The following is a 14405-nucleotide window of genomic DNA, read 5'->3' as shown; positions in this document are numbered from 1 at the left end:
CCCCCACTACCCCCCCGCCCCCCCCCCCCTCCCCGCCCGCGGGTAACTCGTCACGACGACATCGTCCAGGCCTCGGACAGCCAAAAGTGCAGGCACAGCGTTGATTTCCCACTCGTCTCGTTTTCTTTTTCTTTATGCATCACGATTTCTTTCGTTTTTAGATTGCTCTTTTGGTGAGGAGAGAATATTTTTGGCAATGAGGAGAAAATTAGTATTAGTAGATGAACAAAATCAATTTTATTCGTGGATTTCTCTTGTTTAATGAGATTTTCGAATGTAATTCACTCGTTTTTGACTTTTTTTTAAATGTTAATGGTTTATTGAATTTTTTGTAGAGAGCTGTTCGGTTTTCATTAAAATATCGGTAACTTGACGGGTTTTGAAGATTTTTTTCCGAAAACTGAGAATTGATTCTTGAGTTGTGATTGCTCTCATTTCACGATTGAAAGTGTCCACTTTCCTGAGATTTTTGCGGAATAATTTGCTCTATTTCTTGTTATTTTTATATTTTTGAGATGATAGGTGATTTTTTATTTCATCAATTTCCTACTTGTCTCGCTTTCTTCTTCTTTATGCATCACGATTTCTTTCCTTTTTAGATTGCTCTTTTGGTAAGGAGAGAATATTTTTGGCAATGAGGAGAAAATTAATGTTGCTAGATGAACAAAATTAATTTTATTCATGGATTTCTCTTGTTTAATGAGGAGATTCTCCAGTGTAATTCACTCTGTTTTTTTACTTTTTTTTAAATGTTAATGGTTTATTAATTTTTTTATGAAAATGGGAATTTTTTAATGGCATGTATTATTTTTCATCTTTGTAATGAGCCTTGATTGGTCTATTTTGCCCCACTTTTCCTGATATCTCGGAGTTGAAGAGTAATAGCGAATTTTTTGTGCAGAGCTTTTCGGTTTTCATGAAAATTTCGGTAACTTGACGCGTTTTGAAGATTTTCTCACAAAACTGAGAATTGATTCTTGAGTTAAGGTGATTGCTCTCATTTCACGATTGAAAGTGTCCATTTTCCTGCGATTTTTCCTGAATAATTTGTGCTCTTTCTTGTTATTTTTATATTTTTGAGATGACAGGTGATTTTTTATTGTATCGATTGTCGACTTGCCTCTCCAATTCAATGGACAAAATTAAATTGCTTATTCACGTGTTTTTCGTTTGTGAGTCAATTTCTCGGAAATGAAGGGTGATAGGGATTTTCTTCGTCGAGAACTCATTTATAGCTCTCATTTTGCTCCACGAAAAATTTTCTTACAAAAAATGTCGCCATCATCATGAGATTTAAAGATATTTAATAAAAACCAACACCTGATTTTCAAACTGAATTCACTTCTAAAATCGTCAATAATTTTCCCACCATTCCTCAAACTAATTCCGTCTCCTTCCTCTTATATTCACATTTCTGTGATAAAATCTATAGACAACTGGGGTAAACTAGACACTTTCGACATTCAGAAATATCTGTTTCTGAAATAATATAATACATTTTCTCATGGAAAGTACAATTCTCCCTCTTCATAATAACACTAGACCAAGCTCACTTGATACCTGTATTTAATCTACAAACATCCAACAAAAACAAGTCAAAAGTCTTAAATTTTTCCCTACCCTCTCCATGTTTAGCAATTATCAGAGAAGTTTTCAAAATATCTAATAAAAACCAACCCCTGATTTTCAATTTAAATTTAAATTCACCTCTTTCATTTAAATTCACCATTTTCAACCCAATTCTTTCTTCTTCCTCTCATTTTCACATTTCTGTTTTAAATCTATAGACAACTGAAGTAAACAAGACACCTTGGACCTTGCGAAATATCTGTCTCTGAAATAATCCACTTAATTTCCTCCCAGAAAGTACAGTTCAGTAGCAAATTGGTAAAGCGGTTTAAGTCGCCTCATCTCCCAGTTGACTTTTCGAGGAATATTTCCGAATCTAACCGAGATACCGAAATTTTCGTAATTACATTTGTTGTAGCACTCAGTCGGCTCTACAAAAAAGGCTATAACAAAAATTTTGCTACCTCCCTTAGATTCCGAGATATTCCTTGAAACCTGGTCGTCAAAATTGACTTGTACCGTTTTACCACTTCGCTACTGAATTCTTCCCTTCACAACCCTACACCCAACTCCCTCGACAAATGTGTTTGATCCACAACCCTCCCAAAAAAAAACAAGTCCCCATTCTGCCCCACCCCCATAACCATAAATAATCGACTTACCTCTCCCGATGAAGCAAACAAATTCTCTCCTTCGGGACTTTGAGCCTCTTGGATATAATTTTCTTGAGATTCTCAATGGTCTCATTCCTCTCCACCGTGATATCGAACAATCCCCCGGTCGTTGGTGTTATGCTTAACGTTATTTGGTCATTATCAATAATGGGTATACCAACAGGCACACAGCCACACCCCGGTGGTGATGCTGGTGATATTGGTGTTGTGACAACTCCACCAGTCGGATAATGCACATTTTTATCATTAATATCAATTGTTTTAATTGTCGGTAATTTTTCACTGCCACTTGAACCAGCCGTGCAGTAACTCGTGTCATTGAATGATGTCACAGACATTGGGGCTGATACTTTGGTTGTTTCTGTATCGCGATCGTTTGTCGCTGCATTATTTTGGCTTGTGCAGTGGGTATTGTTATCACTTTTATTGCCACTCGCATTATCCATTGCCGTTACGTCCGACGATGGCTGTTTTGAGCTACCGTCCATTGTTGTTGATAATGCGAACGCTTCACGACTCTCACCTTTGCACGCGCTCTCCTGTCCTCCCCCCCCTTCCCTGCCCCTCCGCGCACTGTCGTCAGGTACGTAACCACTTTTATCGGCGATTGTTGGGACTAAACAGTCCCGAATTTATTGTCCTATGCACTGATCACTCGGTTGTTGAGGGTATCACGGGGTTTTGGGGGGCAATTAAAACACTTGCGTCAGCATTTTTGGGGTCTTCGAGGGGAGATCATTGGTTACACGCGCGGGGAGTCGGGGTTTGGGGATTAGACGGGGGTCTGCAGGTTTTTCGGGGGAGATGGAGGAGGTTGCGGGTTTATGGGTGATTGTAACGCTAATATGCCGCCCACTTTAACCTTTTTTCATCACCCATTCGCCCGTCAACTCCGGGAAAACCCTTGCACGACTGGTCTCTGCCCTGCCACTGGTGATTACTCGGTTTACGGAGGCACTGTTAGAGCTACGGAAATACACGACGGCCCGGAGAGCGCGACGAAAGTGGACGAGTGTGTCGCCAATCGGGGGCGGGAGTTGACTTGCTCTGGCGGGGTAGTGGGGGGAGAGGGAAATTTTGAATTTTTTTATTTATTTTTGGAGTTTTTTGGAGTGAGCACCCAGGAATCAGGATTGAATGGTCTCTTCTTTATTCGGGGGCGAGGGGGAAATGGGGAGTTTAGAGTTTTTTGTCAAAGGTTCAAACTTTATTCAGTTGAAATTCAGATGAAATGGGATTTTTTATGGAAAGGAGAGTTCTTTCTCTTTGTAATGGGCACAGATTGATTAATCTATTCCTCAATTATGAAGATTTTAAAAAATGATCAAATAGGGTAAATTTATTTGAATCAGATTAATCACACAAAAAAAAAATCATAGAAAAACAGAACGAATTCTTTATTTTTTTCTTTTTTCATCGAATGAAAAAAGAAAAAAATAAAGGGATTGAATTTTCAATCAATTGAAAATTCAAGATTATATTTACGTGAATTTTCCGAATTTCTAGTAATTCTATTGCATTTCTGTTGAATTTTATATCAGTTTTTGGCAGATTCTATTGAAAAATTCCATAGCTTGTCTGTGCGCTTTTTTCTCAAAAAAATGTTCAATAGAGAATATTTCAAACAGTTAATAGAATTCCAGTGGTCTATACAACTTCTTCTATTGATTCCATCTCAGATTTTCCAAGTTTTTCTGTTTGATTTTTTTAATGAAAAAAGAAAAAAATTAAGGGATTGAATTTTCAATCAATTGAAAATTCAAGATTATATTTACGTTAATTTTCCGAATTTCTAGTAATTCTCATTAAATAATTGAACTGAAATTTACAGTTTCCATTGATTCCTAAAACAATTCATAAATTTTCAAAGACGAAATCCCTTGAAATTCCAGTAAAACTCTCACTTCCCAAAATTTTCCAAAAAGCTCGAATTTCTTTTGAACGTTGAAAATCAAACAAAATGCGTTGAATTTTACTCTACAACAATCAAAAATGGTTTATTCTGCTCTATTCTTTTTTTATATCACCCTACCATTGCGTCGTAGATCAATTTCCTAAAATTTCCATGAAGATTCTCTAAAGGAAAACAGGTACATTGTAGCAGACAAAAAAACTGTATCATTTCAACTTATTTTTTGGTATAATTTCTTTATTTCTTATTGTCCAGCAATCTGATATAACCTTAATATTCCCATAGACTTTCTCACCCAGTTTATAAACTAAATTACAATAATTATCACGTGCTTGTTCAGTCCCTCAGACCATTCGGCAATTTGTCACAAGAAATACAATAACTTTTATTATATTAATCCATAATGATAATTTTTGTCTTCGTAATTTGTGGCACTTTCATTAATTGATTCAATACGTTCTAAAAAAACACATAGAAATGCTAGTTTATACCGATCTATTATTTGTATATTTCAATCGTCTATCCTATCCTTACGGCTTCACTCGAAATGGAAATGAATGCGACAATCCATTCGTCCCAAAATCATTATGTAAAAACTATTGGAGGAAACATTTTATTGGTATTATGTAGAAACTTTTAATTTACAATACTTGGATTTTAGTTTAATTGTTGCTCCGAATGTTCGACCGATTTGTTGTCTATCAATCCTAGATAATGTGCGAATTTCATGAATTTTATTATAGTTTAGAATGAGGAGAAAGGTGAGAAGGAGAATAAAAAAATTTGATTGTAGAAATTTGTCAATGTCTAGATTTTCATGTCTCACCGCGACAATTCGTGCTGATTTCATCGGGGAATTTTTCGATTGTGTGGAGTCACAGAATCAACTGATGCATCAATTTGGTGGAACAAAAGATATTCTAGTTTTTTGTGCTCGTGTGGCGATGATTGAATGAAAATGAATAAAAAATGATGCAGTGCAGTCATGCAGAAGTCCTTGTTGCATTTACCAAAATATGTCTGGCTTCTGGACTTCGAGATAGTTTTCAAAAGATTATCTTCAAGTGAAACTGAGTTTATTATGCTGATTCACGTCTTCGGAAATGGAAAATGATCAATCGATAGAAAAAAAAAATGGTAGATTATAAAATTGATAGAAGTCTCAAATGAAGAATTTCAAAATGACTTGTGATTCAATCAATTATTGGGGGGGAGTCTATTCATATGGATGATAATTCAGAAATGTTCGAAGTAAAGAATTCAAAATTCCCGCGTTTCTAGACATCATCATGAAGATTAATTCAATACTTTTTAATATATTCGATGTTAGAAACAAAATTTCGTCCAATAAATTGATGAATACCTCGATGAAAGGATTCTGGACTGATGCTACTACAAAAATTCTCACAAAAATCATGTAATTCAAGGCAAATATTCCCTTATTACATTTTCTATTTGGAAAATAAGCAATGGGATAGGGAAATCTGAGGAATAAACTTGACTTGAATATGAGTTTTCAATAGATATCCCAAACATTTAAAAAACTGGCAAAATTTTGATAAAAACTCCTATCGTGATTTAAACTCTTTCCAAAAGATGTTTTTACAGAAATTTTTCGTGTCCTCTGAACTTCAAGATATTTTTTTTTATTCTCTTCAAGTGAAATTGAGCTCATTATGCTCATTCACTTCTTCATAACTGAAAAAATGATCAATCGACAGCGAAAAAAATAGCAGATTATAAAATGGATAGAATTCTCGAAATAAAATTTTCAAAATGTCTTCTGATTCGATCAATTGTTATGCGTGATTCCATTCACATGTATGATAACTCAAAAATATTCGAAATGAAGAATTAAAAATCCCCGTGTTTCTAGACATCATCATGAAGATTAATTCAATACTTTTTAATATATTCGATGTTAAAAACAAAATTTCGTCCAATAAATTGATGAATTCTTCGCTGAAAGGATGTTAAAAAGTTTCTGGACTGAAGCTGTTGGAAAAATTCTCGCAAAAATCATGAAATTCTCCGCAAGATTTCCCCTCACTCCACACAATCACCAAATTCCCTTGTTTATTCTCTTGTTCTTACCAATGACTCGGTGGAAAGAGCACAGTGGGTTTCCCGACAATTTCATGACTATTTTCTACTCGATTGGACCTACTTTGTATTTTCTCATTCTGAATTTCAACCGCACCTGTACACATTTGCTACTAGCCATCGGGCACGAGGGACACGATAATTCATGATCCAAATTCTTCGGTGTCTGGCTTGATTGGTTCGAAATCGTAGGATCCCCTGCCATCCATCAACAGATAGTACTGAAACAATAATTGAGAATGCAAGGTGTCATCGCAGTATCAGTAAAACGACCACATTCCCCACGAAATACCGCAAAATTAATGAATTCAATGATTCTTAATGATATTTATGGAGTAATTGAACAAAAATTCACAACTTTCGTTAATTTTTTCGTTAAATTCTGAATTTTCAAGGGCAAAATTCCTCAAATTTTCAGTGCAACTGCCACTCAATAAAAATTTCCAAGAAGTACAGCAGAAATATCATCAAAATCTTTCAACAGTGTGACTTGCTATTCTCAAATTCATATTACCTCGTGATGTTTCCATAATGATCGTCTGTGGGAGACCGTGAAGAGTGTGATATTAGCTTGTCGACAGTAGGAGTACATGGAGTCCTCGACGTCCATACTGACTGCGCTCGTGCACTCGTCGAGAATTGCAAATTGGGGCTTGTGGTAGAATAATCTTGCCATCTGCACGGCATCATTAAAGAGCAAGAATTAGTATTCTGTCTTGAAAGTTTGCATTAGTATGTTTGATTATAAATAATCGAGCATAAAGGAAGAATGCAAACCAAAAATGTTCATAAGAATTCTATTGAATTTTTTCATGCATGTCGAAATGAGGTTGACTTGTCGTTTCAACCTTTGGCCACTGATATTTCCAAAAATATTAATTAATTCTTTGCAACTCACAGCTATTCGTTGTTTCTCGCCTCCAGACAGAACGTCCATCCAATCAGCAACCGTATCCCATCCATCCTCGCGTTCCAACAGATGTCCGAGCTGAACGAGGTCCAGGTATTTCTGGAGATCTTCGTCCTTCGCGTTTCCACGTCTCAGCATCTCTGCTTGGGTGTGGGGGTAGATCACCTGGTCTCGGAGGGTTCCTAACGTCATGTAGGGTCTTTGTGGAATGTAGAAGAGTTTACCACTGGGGGGCTTGGTGACTGTACCACCCCACACCGGCCAGAGCTGTTCAAATTGAAATTAACGATCAGTTGATTTTTTTGGAGATTCCGTTATTTATTATGGAATTATCTCCATTGACAACTACTTCATTTCAGGCTTGTGTTGAGGTGTGACGGAATAAGTCTCTGAGGTGATGATGTTAAGAAAAATTTTGTATTTTAAATTTTTTTAAATAAGGCCGGGCTCCATTATCTGCCGAGCGTTATCTAGAATGCCTTTTGTTCAATTTTTATCTCGAAATTCCAACTCGATGCCCCATCACAAATTATGAATTTAGTTTGAAAAAAAAAGGAAATTGATTCTGATGAAGAGATTGAATAGCCGAAATGATAAACTACGAGCAGTCCCAGAGAAATTTAACCTTTTGTATAAATCTTTTTCATTAAAAGGTTCAATATTTTCCTGTAGACCCCGATAGCATGTGGTTACGGTTGTATGCCTGTCACAAGGATAGGGAATTGCTACGGATCCCTTCGAAAGTTTACTATAGTCGGGCCAAAATTTCTTTTCCCTTTCGAAAAAATGGCTTTCCTTTGTTTTCATTGACAAATCAACAATTTGACAGTAGGAGCCATGGAAACTCGTTATCTGAAACTAAGTTCACGCGAGAAAAGGAGTTTTGGTTGGACTATACCAATGGAATTGGTAGAAATAAAAAAAAGGAGACTTGTTTGAGAACTCTGTTGTTTCTCGCTCAGTGTAAGTAATCTCGACTCACCTCGCCCAGAATACGGAATAACGAGCTCTTTCCACACCCATTTGGCCCACAGACCAACACATTTATCCCCGACTTGACTTCAAAGCTCAAATCTTTGATGAGAACGTCCCCATTGGGCGTTATCAGTGGCACATGTTCAAATCTGATGATATTATCCTTGGCGACTATTCTCCCAGAGCCGGGTTTACCAACAGAATCATTCTTCCCGTCAGCCACCATTGTCCTTTGGTATTTTCCCTCATTGAGGTCCTGTAGAACACTCCTTATTTCTGTGACACGCGCTGTGAAACCAGCCAGTCGTGTCATTTCTCGTCCAGCAAGCACGAGACGACCAATGGCTTCAGCCAATTTCACCAGCATTCTGCCATTCTCGTAGTAGTGCTTGAAACGATGTTGGGAAGTGCCTGTGAGCATTGGGTGATCCTTTCGGAAGAATGGAATGCTTACGGAGTAAAATCCAACAACAGTTGCTACGTCTGGAAACCAAAATTGGTGAAGGTAATAGGGGTGAATTGAAACAGCGGGGCAAAATCACTTATGAATAAAAAAAAATCAATAGAAACCCTTAGCGAATTCGCTAGAAAATTGTATTGGAATTCTCCGGAAATTCTATGGGGATTCTATTAAAATTCTAGAGAATTCTCGTTAAAATTCTATTTTTTTGCGCAAATTCTATTAAATATTTGATAGGAAAAAGTCAATAGATTTCGATTTTTCTGTTTGAATTTTTGTCTTGAGATTTTTTTCTATTAAAACTATTGGCCACAGAATTTTTATGGATTTTATATTTTATTTTAAAAAATTTCCGCTATATTTCCGCGATTAATTGTCCATTTTACTGAATGGAAAATCATTATTCTCATCAGTACTTGCAGTAATAAAAAAATGAATAAAAAAATTTTGTTTTGCTTTAATTGCGTTAAACAGTCGTGTTTTAACTGTTTCATTTTGCCCCACTTTCCCTCCGTCTAATTCCAACGAGATGAACTCATCTCATTAACGAGAACATTTAACAATTCTCACATTTTCCAATGAAATTGTCAACGACACCCATCGCCACTTTGAATTCCAAGAGCCCACGCAGGTGCTTAATCTGAAAAAAAAAAAAGTAACAAATGAGATTATAATGCTTCATTATTAATGGAAAATTCATTAATACTGATGTTAATGCTCACTAATTTATGGAAGCTAGCGAAAAGCGTCAATTTCTCCCGATTATTCCCTCGGTAGAACGCTATCTCCTCTGAATTCGTTATCAATCGTGAATTAATGTGACGGTATTCGCCCTCCAGTCTCTGCTCCTTCGCCGTCATGGAGCCGATGGGCCTTCGCAGGTGTGTGAGGAAGGTACCTGCTACTACTAGGTATCCCAGCATCATTGTAGGTGTCTAAAAGATTTAGAAGCAACAAAATCCGTTAATTCAAGCTCTCAGCTGAGTTTTCGAGGAATATCTCCGAATCTAAGGGAGATAGCGAAATTTTGGTAATGACCTTTTTTTTAGCTCTCAATTCGCTCTACAAGAAAGGTTATAACAAGAATTTTGCTACCTGCCTTAGATTCCGAGATATTCAGTGAAAACTGAGGAATAGTTGAAAATGACTTGAATCATTTTACCGTTAAAAAAAAAAATTTCCTTCTCTCAACCCACAAGACTAAATTATTCTCATAAACGTTTTTACCTGTCCACCCAAAGAAGACGTCAATCTGTAGACATAAATTCCAATATCGAGAATTGGTTTGGCAATATTACTGTAGAGATCAGTACAGCTGTCGCAGAATTTATCAATATCAGTAGTCAGCAGCTGATCTGGATTCGCAATACGTGTGTCCAAATTCGTCATTTTGTAGTAGGTGAATCCCCTGAGGAGTAAATCACAACCAATTACTTGAATGCATAAAACATTTAAGGCCTGTCGTCCTGACCCATCACATAATTTAACAATTCAGGTGGCGAAGAAGTTCTATCACTGAAATTTCTTACTTGAGATACTGCTCTAGTAGATATCGAGTTATATTCGTTCTCATCCTCAGCTTCATCTCCCCAATTCCGTATTTAAGTAAATTATTCACGACTGATATCTACGTATAAATTGAGAGATGAATGAACATTCATTAGAGATAATCCCAAGTGCTTATCTGTCAATTATCATTTAAAATGATTGACTGTTCTGACTTACTACTGGTAGTGCCGCTAAAAATGTTAACAATAGTTTTTTGAAGCCCTTCCCGTCCATATTGACAATTGCACTAGAAAACAAATTAATACAATTTTTAATTTAAAGAGCACACACGACAAAGAGTCATGAAAATATCTAGAAAATTCGATAGAAAATCACTTTTCATCACAAAAAATTTATTTAGTTTTTTGCAATAGAAAAAAAAGAACACCATTTTTACTTTAAAGAGCACACACGAAAAAGAGTCATAGGAGTATCTAGCAAATGCAAGAGAAAATCACTTTTCATCACAAAAAATTTTTTTTCATCAAAAAAATTAAATTCTATTGATTTTTTCTGCAGAATATTTCGAAAATTTTCAAATCGATTTTTCAATTTCTTTTGAATCATCTTCCAGTTCTACGATATTTTGTAAAAATTGAACTCCACAAAATTGACTTTTATCTACTTCTAGCACTAGTTCAACTAAACTTATCATCGATCCTTCGAATCGAAGAAGAATCGACCAATTTTCATGAAAATCTTTCTTGTACAAAAAGCAGTTAAAACATTCCCCAGTTCCCTTTGAAAAGGAGAAAAATCAAGTGACAAAAACAAGGAAAAAACCGAAGAAATTATACTAATGAATGTAACCAATGATTTAATTAAAATTGAGGAAGAATAAAGACCCCAAAATTGTTGAAAAAATCGAGCATTGTAAAAAAAATGTACAGAATTCTGTAAAATTTACGTCTTTCTCTAACGAGAAAATCAAACATACGAAGCGATATAAACCAAATTCCAAATGTGAAATACGTAAGCGACGTAAAACGACGTGGATTATGTAAACGATCAATTAATCATGCACGAAAAAAATTAACAGAAAACCCAGCGAATTCGCAATACAATTCTATTGGATTTCTATTGAACTTTCTATTAGTTTCTGGCCGATTATAGGGGAGGGTGGGGTAAAATGGACACTTTAGACTTTTTTTTTATTATTCATAACGCAGAAACAAATTGATCAATTGAGGTCAGTTCAGGCTCGGCACGAAGGGAAAGAATTGTTCTTTGTATTGAGAAAAAGAATTTATTATATTTTATTTTATTTAACATTTCAACCCCTCATTAGCATTTTAGAAAAAGTCAAAAGTGTCCGTTTTACCCCAACCTCCCCTATTGAAATATTTTCTACAGAATTTTTTATAGCAATATTACCCTTCAATAAGCGTAGTAGTCCTAATCATCCACAAATCACAGAGTGATCTCCCGATCAGTGACCCCGCGATGAGCAGCACAAATCCTGCCTCTGGGGACAGTGCACCAGGTACTCCAATAACCAACAGTCGATAGAGCTGGCGGAAGAAGGCTGCATCGACGTGAGCCTTCGGGCCCTTTGGTTTTCCTTGCTAAAATCGTAAAACCAAGGTCAGTAAATTTTTCCTCCCCAAGCATTCAAAAAAAAAACCCTTCGTAAAATATTCACCTCATTAATGACGTACTGCACATCATTCGCTGGCCACAAAACCCTGTAAAACCAAACCAATGGTAATGTATCAAATTTATTTGATTAATTAATTCATTGATTAGAAAATTTATTTTATTTATCAATTTATTTTCCAGAAAATTGCTGTTAAAATTTCAGGTGAAAAATTTCGAAATTTTTAATTTCCCAAGTTTTCACGAAGTTTCTATATACTTTTATTGCCAAATCAGTCGAGTTCTTGAATATTCAATGCAATTTCAGTTTTTAGGTCCATGTGACAACGAAGAAGATTAAGAATGGAAAGAATTCAGGGCCCTAATTTTTAAATTCTTGATCTACTGCAAATTCAAGCTTTTATTGAAATATTAATAATTGTTGCACATGGAAAGCTCAATATTATTGAACTCTCAAGGGGAATAAGGAAGATTATGAACAATTTGATGTTAAATTGAATTCAAATTTACAGGATTCAAAATTGAAATGCGATCATGTAAAACGTTTTGTCTCGACAGAAATTTTTCTAGAGACTATTTTTGAAGACGAACCTGATAATCATAAGGATCTTTATGACTCTCCAATTTTTATTGAGTTATACTTGTTAAATTGCGCACAATAAATTAACCATTCACAAGATTGAAGTGTACAATATGAAATTCGAATTACACAATATGTAATTTCACAATTTACCAGAATTCATTATGAATATCGTGTCAATGAAATGTGGGGATTACAATACCTGCAGACATGGTTAACATGCAAAACATCACATGTATCTAATAAATCATTTTTCCAAGAAAACGCTGCGTTGGTGTTAAACAAAAAATCCAATTTTTCTAGAGACTATTTTCGAAAACAAACCTGATAATCATAAGGATTTTTATGACTCTGCAGTTTTTCTTGAATTCCACATGTCGAATTGCGCATAATAAATTAACCATTCACAAGACTGAATTCTACAATACGAAATTCGAAGTACACAATGTGTAATTGGAATGGTCCATCACAATTTACCAGAATTCATCACGAATATCCTCTAAATGTGGGGATTACAATCCCTGCAATAGGGTAACAATACAAAACATCAAACGTATCTAATAAATCATTTTTCCAAGAAAATGCTGCGTTGGTGTTAAACAAAAAATCCAATTTTTCTAGAGACTATTTTCGAAAACAAACCTGATAATCATAAGGATTTTTATGACTCTGCAGTTTTTCTTGAATTCCACATGTCGAATTGCGCATAATAAATTAACCATTCACAAGATTGAATTCTACAACACGAAATTCGAAGTACACAATGTGTAATTGGAATGGTCCATCACAATTTACCAAAATTCATCACGAATATCCTCTAAATGTGGGGATTACAATCCCAGCAGACAGGGTAACAATACAAAACATCCAAACTATCAACAACCGAAGGGACTCCATTGTGTGCAATAATCAATCTCCCTAAGAAAACGCTATGCTGGTGTCGAAGTTAACCAATTCAACAAACTCCACTTGGCCTCACTTCCCTCCCGCCCGCCTCTCGCCCTATTTCTTCAAAAAATAATAATCACCTCGCTTTGGTAGTCCTTTTATTCCGTTTCCTCTTCAGCAGCCAGATCAGTGCACTCAATGCAAATGCTCCAGCCGCAGTTTTCCTCGTTACGTATTTACTCAAAACAGGTGCCATGACTCCACAACAACGATTTACTCAATAAATACAACACATTAATAAAAAAGTTATTAATTTTAATTTTGTTACTATGCACAAGTAGGTACACTACACTTTCCCACGTTATCCAGTGACAACGCGTGTTATCTTCACTGTTGTGCTACAAACAGCTACAAAGGTGTAGCACCGTCCGACTACCACTACTGCACGAGTCAAATGTCGGTGGAATACTGGGGGTGGGGTGCAGTGGACTTTTCGTCCTTTTTTTGCGTTGTGGAGGGAGTTAACTGTCTCATTTCCGCGTTGGTGTCACTGTCCCACCACGTGTCATGGCATCGCAGATAATCAGCTGGTTAGAGAGATGAGCACGGAAAAATTTAATAGAAAAACCTATCGAATTCGGTAGAAAATTCTATTGAATTTCTCTCAAACTTTCTATTAGTTTTTGGCCGATTCTATTGAAATATTCAATAGAAAATATTGAGCAGGAAAAGTCAATAGAATTCAATTTTTCTATACAACTTATTCTATTGAGATATTTTCAATAGAATTTCCTCGGCTCAAATTTTCTAAGCTTTTTCGTTTGATTTTCTTGATGAGAAGAAAAGAAAAATAGAATGAAAAAAAAATTAGAAAATTAGAGTCGAGCAAATTCTACAGAAAATATATGAAAAGAATAAGTTATATAGAAAAATCGAATTCTGTTGACTTTTTCTATTGAATGTGTTCTATTAAACAGGTCAATAGAATCAGCCAAAAATTAATAGAAATTCAATAGAATTTTTTAACGAATTTAATAGAAAAACCTATCGAATTCGGTAGAACATTCTATTGAATTTCTCTTAAACTTTCTATTAGTTTTTGGCCGATTCTATTGAAATATTCAATAGAAAATATTGAGCAGGAAAAGTCAATAGAATTCAATTTTTCTATACAACTTATTCTATTGAGA

The 14405-nt window shown here is 35.4% G+C and overlaps 2 protein-coding genes across 4 annotated transcripts in view; both read right to left on the bottom strand.

Moving 5' to 3' along the window:
• LOC107035797 (midnolin-A) overlaps positions 1-3175 on the bottom strand; it is a 31662-nt gene extending 28487 nt beyond the window's left edge. For all 3 annotated transcript variants that reach the window (XM_015253389.1, XM_015253390.1, XM_015253392.1), the window contains exon 1: positions 2232-3175. In XM_015253389.1, coding sequence (XP_015108875.1) covers positions 2232-2731 — 500 coding nt within the window. In that variant the 5' untranslated portion in view covers positions 2732-3175. The remainder of the gene's footprint in view (positions 1-2231) is intronic.
• A 1196-nt stretch (positions 3176-4371) lies between these two features.
• LOC107035696 (ATP-binding cassette sub-family D member 3) lies at positions 4372-13665 on the bottom strand. The gene is made up of 12 exons (XM_015253242.2): positions 13356-13665; positions 11794-11836; positions 11526-11716; positions 10329-10398; positions 10133-10230; positions 9831-10011; positions 9326-9538; positions 9174-9243; positions 8151-8626; positions 7157-7435; positions 6773-6934; positions 4372-6479 (listed from the first exon to the last, which is right to left on the bottom strand). Exons 1-12 carry the CDS (start codon positions 13469-13471, stop codon positions 6402-6404), a joined length of 1977 nt encoding a protein of 658 aa, XP_015108728.1. The 5' UTR covers positions 13472-13665; the 3' UTR covers positions 4372-6401.
• Between the last annotated feature and the right edge of the window lie 740 nt (positions 13666-14405).

This window comes from Diachasma alloeum, unplaced genomic scaffold (assembly GCF_001412515.2).
Source record: "Diachasma alloeum isolate Michigan unplaced genomic scaffold, Dall2.0 Dall_scaffold_00200, whole genome shotgun sequence".
In the NCBI taxonomy this organism is placed as follows: Eukaryota; Metazoa; Arthropoda; class Insecta; order Hymenoptera; family Braconidae; genus Diachasma; species Diachasma alloeum.
The sequence above is the reverse complement of the archived record's forward strand: the minus strand, read 5'-3'. Positions and strand labels throughout refer to the sequence as shown.